General features: G+C 42.2%; 1 protein-coding gene across 3 annotated transcripts in view; it reads left to right on the top strand.

Annotated features, from left to right (window-relative positions):
- LRFN5 (leucine rich repeat and fibronectin type III domain containing 5) overlaps nucleotides 1-19,840 on the top strand; it is a 109,018-nt gene that overhangs the window by 77,433 nt on the left and 11,745 nt on the right. Inside the window, exons 2-3 of one of the 3 annotated variants that reach the window (XM_063290600.1) lie at nucleotides 13,232-14,639; nucleotides 18,031-18,304. In XM_063290600.1, coding sequence (XP_063146670.1) covers nucleotides 13,252-14,639; nucleotides 18,031-18,304 — 1,662 coding nt within the window. In that variant the 5' untranslated portion in view covers nucleotides 13,232-13,251. Of the gene's footprint in view, nucleotides 1-13,231; nucleotides 14,640-18,030; nucleotides 19,537-19,840 lie in introns of those variants that run through there. The other 2 variants (XM_063290599.1, XM_063290598.1) reach the window with 2 other exon arrangements.

Below are 19,840 nucleotides of genomic sequence, written 5' to 3'. Positions count from 1 at the left end.
ATGTACAAACTGGAGAGAAATTTTTGAGGTAACCTTGTTGGAAAACATCCAGCATATTTATTTTGGAGCTCCTAGAGCAGCGTTTCTCAGCCTTGGGCACTTTAAGATGTGTGGACTTCAACTCCCAGAAGTCCACACATCTTAAAGTGCCCAAGATTAAGAAACACTGACCTAGAGACATGCTTTGTTGTTGTTGTTTATTCATTCAGTCGCTTCCGACTCTTCGTGACTTCATGGACCAGCCCACGCCAGAGCTTCCTGTCGGTCATCAACACCCCCAGCTCCCCCAGGGACGAGTCCGTCACCTCCAGAATATCATCCATCCACCTTGCCCTTGGTCGGCCCCTCTTCCTTTTGCCCTCCACTCTCCCTAGCATCAGCATCTTCTCCAGGGTGTCCTGTCTTCTCATTGTGTGGCCAAAGTATTTCAGTTTGGCCTTTAATATCATTCCCTCAAGTGAGCAGTCTGGCTTTATTTCCTGGAGGATGGACTGGTTTGATCTTCTTGCAGTCCAAGGCACTCTCAGAATTTTCCTCCAACACCACAGTTCAAAAGCATCGATCTTCCTTCTCTCAGCCTTCCTTATGGTCCAGCTCTCGCAGCCATATGTTACTACGGGGAACACCATTGCTTTAACTATGCGGACCTTTGTTGTCAGTGTGATGTCTCTGCTCTTAACTATTTTATCGAGATTTGTCATTGCTCTTCTCCCAAGGATTAAGCGTCTTCTGATTTCCTGACCGCAGTCAGCGTCGGCAGTAATCTTCGCACCTAGAAATACAAAGTCTTTCACTGCTTCTACATTTTCTCCCTCTATTTGCCAGTTATCGATCAAGCTGGTTGCCATAATCTTGGTTTTTTTGAGGTTTAGCTGCAAGCCAGCTTTTGCACTTTCTTCTTTCACCTTCATCATAAGGCTCCTCAGTTCCTCTTCGCTTTCAGCCATCAAAGTGGTATCATCTGCATATCTGAGATTGTTAATGTTTCTTCCAGAGATTTTAACTCCAGCCTTGGATTCCTCAAGCCCAGCATGTCGCATGATGTGTTCTGCGTACAAGTTGAATAGGTAGGGTGAGAGTATACAGCCCTGCCGTACTCCTTTCCCAATCTTAAACCAGTCCGTTGTTCCGTGGTCTGTTCTTACTGTTGCTACTTGGTCGTTATACAGATTCTTCAGGAGGCAGACAAGATGACTTGGTATCCCCATACCGCTAACAACTTGCCACAATTAGTTATGGTCCACACAGTCAAAGGCTTTAGAATAGTCAATAAAACAGAAATAGATGTTTTTCTGAAACTCCCTGGCTTTTTCCATTATCCAGCGGATATTGGCAATTTGGTCCCTAGCTCCTCTGCCTTTTCTAAACCCAGCTTGTACATCTGGCAATTCTCGCTCCATGAATTGCTGAAGTCTCCCTTGCAGGACCTTGAGCATTACCTTACTGGCATGTGAAATGAGTGCCACTGTTCGATAGTTTGAACATTCTTTAGTGTTTCCCTTTTTTGGTATGGGGATGTAGGTTGATTTTTTCCAATCTGATGGCCATTCCTGTGTTTTACAAATTTGCTGGCATATAGCATGCATTACCTTGACAGCATCATCTCGCAAGATTTTGAACAGTTCAGCTGGGATGCCGTCATCTCCTGCTGCCTTGTTATTAGCAATGCTTCTTAAGGCCCATTCAACCTCACTCTTCAGGATGTCTGGCTCTAGCTCACTGACCACACTGTCAAAGCTATCCCTGATATTGTTATCCTTTCTATACAGGTCTTCTGTATATTCTTGCCACCTTTTCTTGATCTCTTCTTCTTCTGTTAGGTCCTTGCCATCTTTGTTTTTGATCATGCCCATTTTGGCCTGGAATTTACCTCCAGTGTTTCTAATTTTCTGGAAGAGGTCTCTTGTCCTTCCTATTCTATTGTCTTCTTCCACTTCCGCGCATTGCTTGTTTAAAAATAATTCCTTATCTCTTCTGGCTAGTCCCTGGAATTTTTCATTTAATTGGGCATATCTCCCCCTATCACTGTTGCCTTTTGCTTTCCTTCTTTCTTGGGCTACTTCTAGTGTCTCAGCAGACAGCCACTTTGCCTTCTTGGTTTTCTCTTTCTTTGGGATGTATTTTGTTGCCGCCTCCTGAACAATGTTGTGAACTTCTGTCCAGAGTTCTTCCGGGACCCTATCTACTAAGTCCAGTCCCTTAAATCGATTCTTTACCTCCACTGCATATTCCTGAGGGATATTAGTGAGCTGATATCTAGCTGATCTGTGGGTCTTCCCTAATCTCTTTAGTCTGATCCTAAATTGTGCAAGAAGAAGTTCGTGATCAGAACTACAGTCAGCTCCAGGTCTTGTTTTTACCGACTGTACAGATGTCCGCCACCTTTGGCTGCAAAGGATGTAGTCAATCTGATTTCGGTGTTGCCCATCTGGTGAAGTCCATGTATAAAGCTGTCTCTTAGGTTGTTGGAAGAGAGTGTTCGTTATGCAGAGTGAGTTGTCTTGGCAAAATTCTATCAGCCTATGTCCTGCTTCGTTTTGTTCTCCCAGGCCATGCTTACCTGTAATTCCAGGTGTCATTTGACTGCCCACCTTAGCATTCCAGTCTCCCGTGATGAAAATAACAACTCTTTTAGGCGTGTTGTCCAGTAGCTGCTGCAGATCCTCATAGAACTGCTCTACTTCAGCTTCTTCAGCATCTGTGGTTGGGGCGTATATTTGGATCACTCTGATGTTAGATGGCTTGCCCTGAATTCGAATTGAGACCATTCTATCGTTTTTTGGATTGTATCCAAGCACTGCTTTAGCCACTTTACTATTAATTATGAAGGCTACTCCATTTCTTCTGTGGTCCTCTTGTCCACAGTAGTAGATCTGGTGGTCATTTGATGTGAAGTGGCCCATTCCAGTCCATTTCAGTTCGCTAATGCCCAAAATGTCTATCTTTAATCTTGACATCTCACCGATAACCACATCCAATTTGCCCTGGCTCATAGATCTTATATTCCAGGTTCCAGTGGTGTGTTGATCCTTAGAACATCGGATTCACCGTTCACCACCAGCACCATTGGCCGCTAGCCGTCCTTTTGGCTTTGAGCTAGCTGCGTCATCACGTCTGGGGCTAGTTGAACTCATCCTCTGTTCCTCCCCAGTAGCATTTTGACCATCTTCCGACCTGGGGGTCTCATCTTCCGATGGTATACCGACATATCTCTGGTTGTACTGATCCATTTAGTTTTCATGGCAAGAATACTGGGGTGGGTTGCCATTACCTTCCCCAGGGATCGCATTTAGTCTGACCTCTCTGTCATGACCTTCCCGTCTTGGGTGGCCCTTCACGGTTTAGCTCATGGCATCATTGAGGTGCTCAAGCTCCAGCACCACGACAAGGTAACGATCCTTTGCTGAAGAGAGACATACTTAAAGTCCCCCAAAGCAAGTAAAGTTTAAGAAAGTTATGCACTCTGATAAAAAGCTGCATTTTTCAGCTTTCATGGTGGGAAAAAGCAGCAGAAGAAAGGAAATGTTACATTTTTCATGTAGGAAGCAGACTCAAGAACAGAGTCTGCCTGTTTCAGTTTTCCAGTCCAGGGAAAGAAAAGCTGACCCCAAAAGGAGGAGAATCCCTTGCTTCTTATTCCTACTGTCTCTAGTGATCAGTAGGATACAAGAGGCAAAGGAATGTTGCTTCTGGAGGTACATCTCCAACTCAAATAATTGCATATACCAATGGATAGAACTTCATTCAGAAGTGAGAAGGGGAAAGGGAGTTGGATTCTCAGCTCAATCCTGGCTGAAACCTGCTTGCGAATAATTGAGGCTTTAACACAAACATTCCTATACAGAAGCAACTGCTTTTGGGGAGCACTCAGCTGACCTTGGCTGAAATCCCAGGCTGCAGGTTAAACTGAATTTTTTTTAAAAAACTATATAAAAATCCTGGGAAAAGGCAGTGGCAAACTACTTCCACATTGCTGCGAAGAAAACTAGAGAGACATGTCCATGTAGTCATCAAATGTCAGGCTTGACTCAAAGAACATGTCATTAAGTTACAGGGATTTCATTATGGTTGATCATATCATTGCTTGGATCATATTGTGATTGCTATACTTGGGAAGTCCATATTGATGTGTGTTGGGGGGAAGTTGTCAGAGATTGCTGGAAAGCGTTTGGCCCGAGAGATCAGAAAAATCACACACCAGGCATTTCTATAAAAATAAATTTACAGAAAGCACAAAAAACATTTTCAAGCTGTGCATTCACACGCGCTCAGAGAGGATGGGGAGGAACTGGGCTGCAAGGCTACAAAAGCGAAACTAAACAAGTCCGGGCAAGTTCCTCCCCCAGGCAATGCAGCTATTAACACCCAGACTGAGGACAATTAAGTTTGACCTCTTCACCCTGCCAATACTTAAGAAAGTACTTAATTACCATGGTAACCTAGTGGCTTGGTCCGAGCAAAAACAAAGAAATGCCAACAGAAGTTGCTTCCTCAGCGCCTGTTGAACACTTGCTGCTTAAATTTTTTAGGAGCATGCCCACAGCCCCTCTTTAAGAGCTCTCTATCTCCAGGTCTTCCAGACTCTCCTTTTCTATCTCAGTTTGCTTATTTTGGCAGTGTATGGCTGGCCTGTGGCTGAAGCAGGTATGGCAGCTTTAACCTGGAAGGGATTCCATATGTTTCAATGATAGGCCGGCAAAGGTTAGTTGCATCCATCTGTCCCTACAAACTGCTGAAGCTAGCTAATTAGCACTGGATACTCCAGGCACTTCTGCTGTTTTTGTCTGATAACCAGTGGAGAGATGCTTGCTTCACTGTATGGCTGCAATTCAATCTTCAGCACGCACAGGTGGAGAAGCTTGGAGTGCTGAATGGCACGCTAGAGAGGAATCCATTTCATAGTCATTTGCATTTAATTCGTAAGGGCTGTTTAACTGGAATTGCAGTTATCAGTACAAGTGCTGGAGGATTCTTCTTTTGTGGCTGTTGGTAAGTCATAGAAAGCTAGGGAAGAAAGTTCTAACTCCCCCTGCCCTCTCTTGAAGGGTGATCTTAAAATAGTTCCTGCACTCACCTATTTAATTTTGGATAGTCACTTAAAAGCTGTACATGTATAGATCTTCCAGAAATATGCAGATTCCCAATCTTAAAGGAATCACTAGAGCCTCCGCACTCTGTGAAGCTGCAATCCTGGATTAGATCTGGAAGCAAAAAGGCTGATTACAAATCACAGGTGCCCTTCCCTTTATCTCTTCCAAAGTCATCTGCCTCAATAATTTTGGAACTGTTAGGAAATGAACTCTCTGTATTTGTAGTTACTGTGGTGGTTTCGTTGGAAGGATAGAATGAGATGAAAATGTCTTGCTGCTTCCATTTTATGGCCAGATAGTGCTGCCCTTTTCCACATTTGGCCTTAAAAAAAACCCTCTCCAGGACTGTAATAGAAGTAGTGTCTTATATTCTTTTCAAGTGCTAGCAGCAAGGAGTTAACATTGTTTTCTGGCATCTCTGGGATCTTTTGTAGCAGCAGGTGTGGGAAAGTTGCTTACCCACTTGGAGAAGTCTGGCCAGCCACAGCTGACCAGGATGGCTAGATGGGCAAATTATCTACTCATTATAAGACAGCTTCAGATGTGTTTACTTCCTCTTCATGTTTTAGGCAGAGAGAACGCAGCAGGTTATCCTGGCAGCACATGCAGAGTTGTATGTTCTAAGGCTCCCAGTGCCTTAGGCTTTTCATGGCCATCATTTTCAGGGAACTGGCAGGTGCGAACAGTGCTTCTGGAAAACTTTATTGATTTCCCTAGTAGTTCATGAATTTCAGAATCTAAAGTTGAGAGGGAATGCCTTTTCAGGTTGGGTTCCAGCACATCAAAGGAAAACAAACAATCTCTGCTAGGCAAAGAAAATCCCTTAACCTTAGATGGTTGGATTGAGTTGCCAAATATGAGGATAGAGCTCTTCTGTACTGTTCTCCACAGGTAGTATCCTCTAGACCAGTGTTTCTCAACCTTGGCAATTTTAAGATGTGTGGACTTCAACTTCCAGAAATCCTCCATCAGCTGGCTGGGGAATTCTGGGAGTTGAAGTCCACACACTTAAAACTGCCAAGGTTGAGAAACCCTGGTCTAGACTACTAGGCCTAAGAGGTTAGTGATATGGCACAATCAGCCTTTAAGCTGTCCATTATTAAATATCAGTGATCAAGCTCTTCGAAATCCAACTGTTGAATTTTTTAAACACAAATCCACTGTTTCCAGTGGACACACTTGGGTGGCCTAAAAAGCATAACACCTAACCCTGAAAAATGTGCTTAAGCACCACCCTTGAAGTTTGCTTACTGCTAGAATTAATGCATGTATATTTGTTCATTCATTTTCAGCAGAGAGATTTTTAAAACTTGTCAGAACTATCTTTCTCTCTTGAATTCATCTGGCAGAAAAGGAAGCAAATTTAATTGCTCCATTTATAGTCCTGAGCTGTCTGGTTCTCCACAATGGAGCCCAGTAGCTTTCTTTTTAACTGAATGTAAAAATTGGAGGAATATTGGATTCTGCAGAGAAGAGATTACCTTCTCAGCTGCCTGTAAAAAATGAATTTGTTATGTGACTTTTCCTTAAAATCACTGAACACTGATTCCCTTGGCATTTTTGATGGAGCTGGCAAGAGAGTCATCAGCTTAATCTCTCAACCCCTGAACTCTGAAACAAGTGGTTGAAATTTTCTAGATGGTAGGGTGTGGAGACATGAAAACAATACATTTTTCATGAGCGAATATATCATTGTGATTTCACCTACAAATGGAGAAATCTTTGAAGGAGGGGGGAAGTTGAACACAAGTGATAGATGTGAAAGAGCAAATTAATAAAAGCCAGAGTACATTCAAAACTATATTGTCTTTGTCCTCAAGATAGTCTGCAGGAAGGCTAATGTTCACTATGTGAAGCAGTCTGGGGAGAAATACAAATAATTAAGTTGTGGTAAAAATGATTGTCTTCAATCATTTTTACCACAACATCTAAAAAAAATGTTTGCTGAAAATGAAACAGGTTCCAAGCAAGAATCACCAGGAGAGATTATGCCCCTTTCTTGAGTATGTGGCATTTTTGCTGGCAGTTACTCTTAAGTTCTTCAGCAAAGGATCGTTACCTTGTCGTGGTGCTGGAGCTTGAGCACCTCAATGATGCCATGAGCTAAACCGTGAAGGGCCACCCAAGACGGGAAGGTCATGACAGAGAGGTCAGACTAAATGCGATCCCTGGGGAAGGTAATGGCAACCCACCCCAGTATTCTTGCCGTGAAAACTAAATGGATCAGTTTGAGAAGACAGGACACCCTGGAGAAGATGCTGATGCTAGGGAGAGTGGAAGGCAAAAGGAAGAGGGGCCGACCAAGGGCAAGATGGATGGATGATATTCTAGAGGTGACGGACTCGTCCCTGGGGGAGCTGGGGGTGTTGACGACCGACAGGAAGCTCTGGCGTGGGCTGGTCCATGAAGTCACGAAGAGTCGGAAGCGACTAAACGAATAAACAACAAACAACTCTTAAGTTGACTCTGCGTATTGGAATCATGCAACTGCCATAGAATAGCCTTCTCTAAACTGGTGTTGGGACTGCAACTTCAAGAATTCCCGGAGCTTGGCAGGGGAAGGCTGTCAGAAAGCACTAAATGTTATCCTACTGCAGGAGAGAGTGAAGAGACCAGAAAAATTTGCACACAGAAATGTCAGGTGTCTTTCATTGGGTGTGTACAGGTTTCATGCTCAGCTGTGAAGCAGAAGCATTATAGATGTCTTCCTTCTGCATTCTTGGCTTGGTTCAAAGCACCTTCTCCAAGTTTTCTGTATCAGCCAAGTATCTTGCATCATACTAAAGTGTTGAGTAGATCAAAGCTTTGGCTTGTTTCATTGCTGAATTAGTCTAATTTCTAATAAAAAGTAACTCTAGAGCCTTCTCTGGATTTAGAAGGAATCACAAAACCGGACATTGTTTCTGAAGTTGTTTTCAGATGTAGTCACTGGGCTATGCCTATCTCTGAACCCATTCCAAATTCCACGAGATTATTTCCCATAATTTAGTATGTCTATTTTACATGCTGGAGTTAACATCTAACTGTTGCTTTTGGCAGGAGCAATTTCTTTATGATTTTTACCCCACTTTTCTGCCCTTGGTGAGTATTCAACATGGTTAACCAAACCAAAAACAGAACAGAATATAAAAAGTTGATGAGTCAAATTAAAATTAACAATAACCTTGATACTAAAACCATTTAACAATTAAAAGCCTGGTGAAAGAGATATGTCTTTAGAGATTTTCTAAATGCTGAGAGTGAGGATGAATCAGTATGCCCAAGAGAGTGCATTCCATTGCTGGGAGCAACACAGGAGAAGGCCCTCTCTCATGCCCCAGACGTCTGACAGTGGAGGCATCGTCAAAGGAATTGCTTCTGATGATCTTAACAACCTAAGGAGGAGAGATGGCACTTTACACACATACATAGGCTTTATAGGTAAATCCACCTTAAAATGTGCCTAGTAAGCAGATTTTCAGTAGTGGCATCACCATTCAGTGATTATCAGCCTGGCTGTTGCATTTTGCATCAATTACAACTTCTGGGAACTTTTAAAGAGCAGCCCCTTGAACTGGTAACCGGAAGTAATACTCGACTAAACAAATAGCAACAGCCAGACCAAAAGTTCATCCTGATACTCTGCAGTTTGTTTTGTTGGATGGTCCAAATTGATCTGATGGTGTTTGACTTGATAACCACAGAGTGTTGTGGTGCTAAAGAGAAAGACATTTATTATGGCATATATGAACTGAGATTCACAGAAGCTAATTCTGCAATAAATTATTTAGTCTACAAGATGCTGGAATTTATGGGAGATTGCACCTTGAAAGGGTCAGGTTTGTAATTGGTTGATGCCATTGGCTCTCTTTTTGTGTTTAAGAAGTTTAGTAGTCTGCTGGCACAACAGCATCTTTCATTAGCTTATGCTGGGGAACCAGCTATGGTCATTGGTACAGAGAATGTGGCTGTTGCCATTTGAATTCTGGAAAATTTGTCTGGATCATTGCAAAATGTATTATTGGGGTGGGGGCTGCATTTGAATAGAAATGTGAAAGTTTGGGAAAAAACAACAAAATGCAGTAAAACAAAGTGCTCATATGTTGCTACCCTTTGTTCCCTTCAAATGATTTCTATAGAAGACTCTTATCTAGGGTATCTGGGGAGGACAGCAGTGCAGTGCACATTTCCAATATAAGAGCAAGGTGCATTTTCCCCTCTTCTGGTGGGCTTCCATTTTCACTAAAGAAGAAAGGATGATTACATACTGATTTGCTCCTGGGCTTATCTATTGCTGACTTTTTATCCAGAGGTCAGTGGATCTGCTCCTGTCTAGGCTTCAGAGGACAAAAGGAGTGCAAAAGCAACATGTAAACAACATTTTAAAGTAAATTCAACTGGCAAACATAATTATTATATGTCTAAATTATAGTTTTACTTTTAATAAATGTAGCACACACAATAATTATGCAAATAAGCCATGTTTAACATACTGCCTGGATCTTCCTAAAATAGCAAAGTAATCTGTAATGTAATGTAATGAAACATCTGTAATGGGTGGTGTAAAAGTGAATATTTGATATATTTTATTTTTTCCCCAAAAACTTCATTTTTTCCCCTGAAAACAACAACAGAAACATGGATGTAACTAGTGGTTTTCTGTGCCTTCAAAATATCTGGAAAGTTCTTATCTTTATCCTTGAAATCATTTTGGAAACTGTAGCAAAATGGAAGTTGGTACATGGAACATAACAGGTTGATGATGAAAAAGCTGCTCTGATTTTTGATCTGTTTCTAATTCAAGGTGCAACTTCTAACGGAATGAATAGATTGATTCCATATTTTTCTAGAACTGCGGTTAGTTTTTTTCTGTTTAATTCCCAGCAGAAATTCAGATCTGGACTCTGCACAGTTAAGCAATTGTGCAAATATCTGTCTCATTATCTTTTTGCCACAGTTAGCTTCATTTTACATTGGGGAGAAGGAACTTTTTTTTCCCCATCAGTTTGGGATTTTGTAACATCTTACATGTATTGCAGCTTCTTTGTGATGTGGCCTTTTGTTTGCAAAATTGGTTCGTTTGCAAAATGTGGCAATGGTGAAAAAGTTATCACTGCATAACTGCATCCATTTTGAAATATGGGGGGGAAAAAAACCTGGGAAAACTGAACTGTTTGGAGCTAAGGAAGGAGAAACACTTTTATTCCAAAACAGTAATAGCTGAGTTTCCCTGGGAAAATTCTGAAACATTTCTCTGGAATTCAATCTATAAACAGTGAAACCATTCAATAAAATGAACTTCAAAATCCAAGTCAGGGTCCAGTTGAAATAGAATATATTCGCATTTCTAAATCTTTAAAGCCTCCATAGCTTAGAAACAAAATATCTCAAGGACAACTTTTGCTCACATAGAACATCAGAAGCTCTTCTTTTAGAAAAAAATACATTAAATGAAGAAAATGGATAGACACATACAACCTTATTGACAACATAACTTTGTGAATAAGAAGATTCATGATGTCTTGATAAATTCAAAGTGGAGAATCCCAAGATTGAGCAACTAGTGGAGATAGGTAGCCATGGCATAAGGCCTGGTTATTTGAGGGCTTGCCTGTCCCCAGTTGTTTCTGCCTGTCTGATGTGATCAGGCAGAGTGGGTGCAATTCAAGTCCCATTGATTATATGCTGTCCTCTTCTGGGACCAAGGAGGCATGTCTTCTCTGTTGCAGCCCCTTCCCTCTGGAACAGTATCACCCCGGAGATATACACACATAACTCCCACTCTTCTTGGTTTCCAGAAGTCTCTTAAGACCTGGCTCTGTTCCCAGACCTGGGGTTAGGGTTGTTGTGGGGCCCCTATTGAGTTTCTGCATGATAGGCAGTGTTGTTTTGGTCTGGGCAATTATGTGGTTTTTAATGTGTTTTTTAATCTATCCGTTGGACTTAATATATGCCTCCCAGAGTCTTCTTGGAGTTGGGCAGCCTTAACAAATCCAATAGACAAATAAATAAGAACATCTCAGGCTGTTCTGCAGGTCCTTTTAGTCTTTGAGATGAGGAAGAGGTTGGGGATTTGACTCACCTGATAAAGATTATTGGCAATAATAAGACAAAAACTTCTTTTTTATTCACTCAGACTTAACATGTTTTAACTGCAACCTGCTGATAATATCAGGCTGTTGCTGTTTTCCTACTGAAACATGTAAATTTTTGATACTGCTTTTTTCTTTTAATCTCTTAAACCCTTCTTTTAATCTTACAATAAACAGCTTTGAGAAGCAGCTTATAAAAGTGTGGATATACATGATTTTCATTTTGTAAAAGCAGAGAGTCATAGCTTGTCTAAATCTCCTGGAGGTTTGAATTGGGTAATGGCTGAAGTGGTGCCAGGGAAATGTTAATGAATTCATTTTCAGGCAGAATTGTGTAACTGCTAAAACAAAATCTGTTCGACTACAAACAAGCAGGTAATTCACTGACCTTGCCAGCATCTGTCTTGAAATATAGCTCAGCACAAAAAGTGTGAAATAAACATATCTATTTGAGAAAACAGGAAAGTAAGTGCATGTATTGGAGAAAAAGTGTGGAAAAATACGTTTATTAATAAATGTGTTCAAGATGCATACAGAATGCAAATCTGTGAAAGTGACATGTAAAAATGTAAGGCAGGGTTCTCTTGTATATATAAAAAAATTACAGTGATGTGGACATTCAGTAGAATGGATTAGTAATTGAGTGTGTGTGTATGTGTGTGTATGTGTGTGTGAGAGAGAGATGGATATGGATCCACTATAGCAGTGTCTCTCAACCTTGGGAAGTTTAAGATGTGTGGACTTCAACTCCCAGAATTCTGGGAGTTGAAGTCCACACATCTTAAAGTTCCCAAGGTTGAGAAACTCTGAACTACAGACTGATCTGTACATTCCTTCTCCCAGCTCACCCTCTATATATCTTTTATGGAAAGGAAGAGTGAACTGGAGGTAGTTTCCATTACTGGATGGTTTAATTATGAACAGGTTTAATTACCGGATGGGAGCAGTTCCCCAGGCATTGAATCTGTGACTTGAAATATCAGGTGACCCTAATCTGGGTGATTTTTTGAGTATGTGCAAGATGCCACAAAAGTATAGGGAGGAGAGAACAGTGAGCCAAAGCTGTTTCTTGGCAGACAATCTTCAGACTCTACAATGGAGTTGTATCAGTTTTAGCAGGCATTTGCATATTTTTCCATTGGCGTTGCTGAACAGTGCTGTCTAGATAAAGTTGTGTGTCTTCTTAGACAATGTGTGGAACGAATGACTGCACATGATCATGTCTTTGTCCTCAGTCAATAGTGCTTTTCCTGGACCAACACCAATCTCCATTCTAATATCTCTATTTTTAAAATGTTTCTCCAAACTTTCTGATCTTAATATAATATCAGGATTTTACAGGTACAATTGCTAGTACCTTGGGCACTTCCACCCTCCACTTATATAAAATTTAATTTGGTGTCACCTTGTGGTTTTACGACATGCTCCAGCATTCTTCCTTGAATTACCTGGGGGTGAATTTCTCAGCAAGCATGTAGTAAAACAAATGTCTGCATCCTCCAGACCATCAGTTTTGGTTGATTGTGTGCAGGAGGGAGCACAGTTTTGGCAAGAATTCAGCATCACAAGCCACATGCAAAACTGAGTGAAATGCCCCAGATTCCTAATGAGTAAGTAATCTTTTGACAGCCTGATCCTAGCATGCTTGTTTGAATAAAAATGCAAAATAAGGCTATAAGAGTCAATTGTTGCATTTTCTTCTAATGGTGAAAGTAATTTTGATCTTTGGTTACTAAGAGGATTAAGTCATCATGGCTCATTATTATGGAAGTGAATCAAGTTATTTGCCTTTCACACATTTAGAACTCCCACAATTCCCAGGCAACTAATGGAGGATACCTGATGTGTGTGCAGCCATGAATTTGTTGCTAGAAATGATGCACTTGCACTGAATCTTATTCAGGGTTAGATAGCTCTCTGTCTTAATTCTCTAGTGAGCTGGGAATATAGTGAAATAGAATCTGCAGTCCCCAGGTGAAGCACTAACTGATTTCTTCCATATATGCTTCTGAGTTCTTTGCCTGTAAATTTGCTCTCCTCTAATGCTCTATTTTTTTTCTTTTTTTCCAGGATCCTGACCTTGTTCTACAATGGAAAAACTGCTTCTATATCTGTTCTTCATTGGCTTAGTGCTGAAGGCCCAGACGTGTCCCAAGCGCTGTGTGTGCCAGATCTGGTCTCCCAATCTTGCTACACTTTGTGCAAAGAAAGGGCTATTATTTGTCCCTCCTGACATTGATAGGAAGACAGTAGAGCTGCGGCTGGCAGACAACTTTGTCACAAATATCAAGCGGAAAGATTTTGCCAACATGACTAGCCTGGTGGACCTGACACTGTCTAGGAATACAATTAGTTTCATCACACCTCATGCATTTGCTGACTTGCGCAACCTGAGGGCTTTGCACTTGAACAGCAACCGATTGACTAAAATCACACATGATATGCTAAGTGGGCTTTCAAATCTGCATCATTTGATATTGAACAACAACCAGCTGACTTTGATCTCTTCCACTGCTTTTGATGATGTCTTGGCTCTTGAGGAGCTGGATTTGTCATACAACAACTTGGAGACAATTCCCTGGGATGCTGTTGAGAAGATGGTCAGCTTGCACACCCTCAGTTTGGACCACAACATGATCAACAACATTCCCAAGGGGACATTCTCCCACCTCCACAAGATGACCCGGCTGGATGTCACATCCAACAAACTGCATAAGCTGCCGCCTGACCCTCTCTTCCAGCGAGCTCAGGTTTTAGCCACCTCAGGAATCATCAACCCATCCACATTTGCACTGAGCTTTGGAGGGAACCCTCTTCATTGCAATTGTGAACTTTTGTGGCTGAGACGCCTTTCCAGGGAAGATGACCTGGAGACGTGTGCTTCGCCTTCTGTTCTGTCTGGCCGCTATTTCTGGTCGGTTCCTGAGGAGGAGTTCCTGTGTGAACCCCCCCTCATTACTAGGCACACCCATGAGCTAAGAGTGCTAGAGGGCCAAAGAGCCATCCTGAGGTGTAAAGCCCGTGGTGACCCAGAGCCTGCTATACATTGGATTTCCCCAGAAGGCAAGCTGATTTCTAATGCAACCCGGTCTCTGGTGTATGACAATGGAACGCTTGACATTCACATTACAACCATGAAGGATACAGGCTCTTTTACATGTATTGCTTCCAACCCAGCGGGGGAAGACACCCAGTCTGTAGATCTCCACATAATCAAACTGCCTCACATAGTAAACAGCACAAACCACATCCATGAGCCAGATCCTGGTTCCTCGGATATATCAACTTCGACCAAATCTGGCTCAAATGCAAGCAGTAGCAACGGGGAAACAAAAATTAGCCAGGACAAGAAGGTGGTGGTAGCAGAAGCCACATCATCCACTGCCCTGCTTAAATTTAATTTCCAAAGGAATATACCCGGGATACGTATGTTCCAAATTCAGTATAATGGAACATACGATGATTCGCTTGTTTACAGGTAGGGGACCCTGGCCCAGCTGAACTCCAGTGAAGTCAGGAATGAAACTGTTTTCCTTTTGCCTATTGGACTGATGGTTAAATATATAGGTTGGGATGGAAGGAGTGAGAGTGTGACAACCTCCTGCAAGGAGAAACAACAGAAGGAAGTTACATAGCAAAGGATGGTAGCAGATTGGCTCTCAAGCATAATCTGATTCCAAGAACTGTGATATTTTTAAAAGTTGCAGTATGACCTTGAATGGTTTGTGGGCCTACTCCACTATTCTGCAGCCCCACAACCACACTACTGTACTTGCTGTTCCATTCCCATAATAATCTTTTGAAGGATTTCAGGTATTGTCAGTACTGTGTTTGGAAGCATGGCTGCCAACTTGCTGAGAAGCTTCTCCATAGTTTACGTAATTGATCTCTAATTGTGGAATTGCTCCCTGGATACATTTAAGGAAAGGGAGACTGTGGAGTGATGGATAGCGCATTTGGTTTGGATGTGAACTCTTATCCCAGTCAGAGTTCAGGTTCTTGTCTTTAGAAAGGAACAAATTACACGATGCTTGGGTTTGTATGACAGGAGAGAGAATGATGGACTGGGTGCTAGGGTGGTGTGGTGCTTTGGAAATAATTCAGAACAGGTAATCAGAGTGTGAGAGAGCATGAAAGTGGTACCTGTCTGTAACCCTTTAAAGCGGCTGTGTCTTTTCCTAGGCATAGGACATTCCATGGCACCTGCTTTAAAGAATTGCAGACAGAGTCATGTACAACCTCCTGTGTCCTTCAAAGTCACCTTTTGAATTATTTCCAAAGTGCTGCATTAATGCTACTGAGCATTACATGGTGATTTGGGTGAACGGTTATATTAAAATCTGAGGCATAGAAAATTCTAGTGTTCAGATAATACTGCTGCAGGTAAATAAACTGACTACTGTAAACCATTAATGGGCTGGGGCCTGGGAGATCTAACTGCCTCTCTCTGCTAAAAAGAAAAAAAAATTAAAAATCATGATGAACAGCAGTAGTGACAGCTGTGTTAAATTCATTGATTTCTTGTTCACAAGTCTTTTGGGGAAGAGAGTAAAAATGTGTATATATTGTCTGTGTATTCTAGGAACTGATGTTTGAAATAGGGTTCTTGATTGCTTAGGAGTGTTATCTAGGTGATAATGTGTCTCCATATGTTCCTGCCCAAATGTTAAGATCAGCTGAGGATGGTCTATTAAAGCAGGGATAAGAATTTTATTCCATTCATTACTGTTTTATGTTCTGATTATTTGTATACGTTCTAAGGAATGTTGAGAATTCTAGCAAATTGAAAAGCAGGGCCTTATTTTTTTTTTAATAAACCAATTAATAAATAAATGAGAGCTGTTTGACCTTAGCTTCAATCCCTTTATGGGCAAAGGGCTGTGTAGTTGTCAGCCTTGAAGTCTGATTTATTTAAATTTGTTTTATTTTTGTACTTTAATCCTTCAAGGTAATCTGGTTAACGTAGTTGGGACAGCTAAGAAGACATTAATGCCCTCTATTTGGGATGAGTAGAAACAATTTTAAAAAGAATGCCCATATTTGCCTCTCAGGAAATCTCCAATCTCATTTGGGGCAGAGGGAAGAGGAGCATGGAGCCAAAGAATTGAATTTGCTAAATGGATTTGCTCTGAAGCCTATTAATGGAGCAGTCACACATTTCAAGAACAGTTTATCACATCCTTTTTTAAAAATGCCATATCGTTGCATGGGAGCTGGTCCTGAAGATCAAAAGAGTCAGGAGTAACCTTCAAAAACACCAAATCGTGGTGGTGATAGTTTTGCAATATGCACATCATTTTCTGATCATTTAAGACTAATGTGTGCACAGATGAGTGGGATAAAGATATAGGTACTGTCAATATCGGTAAAAGGATATTAATAAAAAGATAAACAATAGATGAGAGGTATATGGGAGAGATTCAGAAGTGTTAGCCAAGGAAAGCTGCTGGCATAAATGAAGGTTCTAGTTGAGCCTCAGATGCCTGGCTATTTGATGACTCTAAGAATGTCCTTTGTGACTTGGTAAATTTGGCCCACTTTGGTCTGGGGTTCAGGCACCTATTGTGTACTGTTGTGTACCTATACTGCTCTGCCTCAGATCCCCACCCTTAGAAGAGGGATATTGATTGTATAAGTCCGGATAATAAAAAATGTAACAGTTCACATACTATAATTCCAGGATAGAACAAAGCCTTAGAATTAATTTTGCTGCTTAACTTCTGCTTCTAGAGATCTGTCTGTCTCTCTGTCAAAAAGAAGATGTTACCAGTTCACCCTTTCAGAAATGGTTGTGGAGATCACGTTTACATACCTTCCCCTGCAGGAAGAGTGTGCATTTTATATATCAACGTGTATGGATGAGGATGGGGACTGAGGCTTGAGGGACTATGAGTTTTGTGTTGAGGAGGGCAGCGATATAAATCGAATGAATGAATGAGTAAATAATTAGATGTCTAATCAAATATGCTTCTGCGCTCATGAGAAGCAAAAGGAGAAACAGTGGTGGCAGCCGGGCAGCTCCCTGCCCATATAGGTTGCCCCTGGGCCTTGTTTCCAAGGTTTCAGAAAAGAAACAGAAGATTGTTCTTGGTGGATAAACACCCTGACTCCGCAGAGCCTCTGTGCAGACTTAGAGTACAACATAACTGTTCAAAGAATGCATTATGGAGCTCTGGGAGCTGCATACTTGCATTTAAAAATGGAATGACGTCTACATTCTAAAGGAAACATGAAAGCAGGACGTGGAATTATTTTGCCCTCTTCCTGGCTTTCATGTTAGCCTTAGCTTTGGATAATATCTTTCCTTTCATCTGGATTTGCTTATTGCTATATTATATGGGTGCTTTCAAGATCGTTTGAAATTGCTTTAGCATTTTTAACCAGCGGTGGATTGTCTTGAATAGTTGAGAAAATGTATTCTGGTTCCATGTATAGATTATATTGAAATGCCTTTTTCTATAGTTCCGTGAGCCAGTGCATATTTAAAAATTTGACTGCCCCGGATGTATATTTGATAACCTGGGGCAAGAGGCATAAATAGTGGGAGGAATGTTGGCAACAGAGTATGTCTTTGAGGAGGAAGTACATGGGGAATCTTCCAGTGCTCTGGCAATAGTTTTCTCTTTCCCTGTCCCTATTTAACCTAGGGTCAAACTCTGCTTTATTTAGAACAAATATTGTGTCAGATGGAAATTGAGAGTCAAGAGTGTCTTTCCACCCCGTTATCCAATTGTATTGGGGCTACATTTTCCATCACCACTAGGAGGCACTGGGAAAGCAGGCTTGGGCAGAGCATCTGGAGATCCACTTCATGGTGTTATCATCTCCATCCAATGTATTAATGTATGTTTTATCCTATCATCTTGTAGAATGATACCTCCCATGAGCAAGACCTTCCTGGTCAACAACTTGGCCGCGGGGACGATGTACGACTTGTGTGTCTTAGCAATCTATGATGATGGCATCACCTCCTTGACAGCCACTCGTGTTGTGGGGTGCATCCAGTTTACCACAGAGCAGGACTACGTGCGCTGCCATTTCATGCAGTCCCAGTTCCTGGGCGGGACCATGATCATCATAATTGGAGGGATTATCGTGGCTTCGGTCCTGGTCTTCATCATCATCCTCATGATTCGCTATAAGGTGTGTAACAACGGCGGGCACCACAAGGTGACCAAGGTCAGCAACGTTTACTCCCAGACCAACGGGGCCCAGGCCCAGGCCCAGGGGTGCTGCGGAGCCGCCACGCCCCAGTCTGGGTCCAAGCAGGCCTTGGGGCATGAGGAGAGCCTGCAGCGCTGCAAAGTCAGCAACGACAGTGTGGCGCAGTCGTCGGATGCCTGCTCCAGCCAGGAGTCCTCCACTGCTACCTCCTCTCTGCCTCACATGCAGACTTCTGGCCATCCCACTTCCCAAATGCTGAATTATAAGCCCATGCCACCACCGCCGAGCGAAGGCACCGTCACCAGCCTAGAGTCCCAGAACACTAATCGCAACAACTCAACTGTTCCGCAGTTGGCTGGCCAAACCCCAGGCTATCCCAAAGGGGGCTCCCAGTACAAAAGAGCACAAGCCAAGTCAAGTAAGTTCCTCACTTTGCCAGCTGACCCATCCCGGGCAAAACGCAGGTACTCCCTGAATGGAGAATTAATGGAATACCATTGTTATATTAACTCCTCGAACCCAGGTGGATTTTGGTCTAAGCGGAGCTTGTCTGTGAATGGGATGCTAATGCAGACAGACTGTTCCAATGTGGATAGTGGCAAAGCAACTTTCTCAAGTTCTGAGTGGATATTGGAAAGCACTGTGTGATCAGCTGTGGTGTGTGTTTTTTCTAAATTAAAAAGTATGGAGTATCCCATCCTCCAAACATTGTTGGAAAAATGTGTATCCATTCCAGCAGTTGGCATTTTCCACCCTTATTGTTTCTGGGCAGAGTTGGGCTCAAGCCACCAGGCACTTCCACTTTTTCCCATCTGGGTTTTCTTTGATTTAGTGTAACAACCGAAGGCAAATCATTTTCAAAGAGCTCATTGAAAAGAAAGGGGGGGGGGAATCAAGGGAAAAACATGAGACGACACCAGTGCCTTCCTTTTTCCTTGGATTGGCATCTTGGTTCTACAGTGGCAGATCAAGAACAAAAGTGCATGGGCAGGAAAAGCCTTTTATAGAGGGCATTTGTCTTTCCTCTACACCAACCATTTAATGGATCATCATCATACAAAAAAGAATATTTTCTAAAGCAATCCTGAGTGTCTTTTTCTTCCCTCCCCCCCCCATGGTAATGGTGTTGCCTTCATTTTCAGGCAAATGCTGTAAAATCTCAACAACTCTATGTTGTTATGTTGTGTAAAATAAAATATTCCATAACTACACTCAGTCAGTGTTACAAGGGATTCCCCCCTTGAATCATGGCTCAGGTGTTTTCTGACGAGTGGCGTGCCTGCCCCATCTGTGTGGCAGATGGAGAGAGGGGGGAGCAGGTTGGCCCCCTGTGGCCAGGTATGCTTGATTTTGCTCCTGTTGGTTTCTGTACATGGCCAGCTGAGGCCTAGTTCTGAACGAAACTCCCGGGTGCAGGCGTATCAAAGTTTTACCCCATGAGAGGTTGGTTGTGCAAAGCAAGAAGGATCCCTGCCTGGACTGGGGGCTGGAATAGCTTCTGATCTCTAGCTGTAG

This window comes from Candoia aspera, chromosome 1 (assembly GCF_035149785.1).
Source record: "Candoia aspera isolate rCanAsp1 chromosome 1, rCanAsp1.hap2, whole genome shotgun sequence".
Classification (NCBI taxonomy): Eukaryota; Metazoa; Chordata; class Lepidosauria; order Squamata; family Boidae; genus Candoia; species Candoia aspera.
The sequence above is the reverse complement of the archived record's forward strand: the minus strand, read 5'-3'. Positions and strand labels throughout refer to the sequence as shown.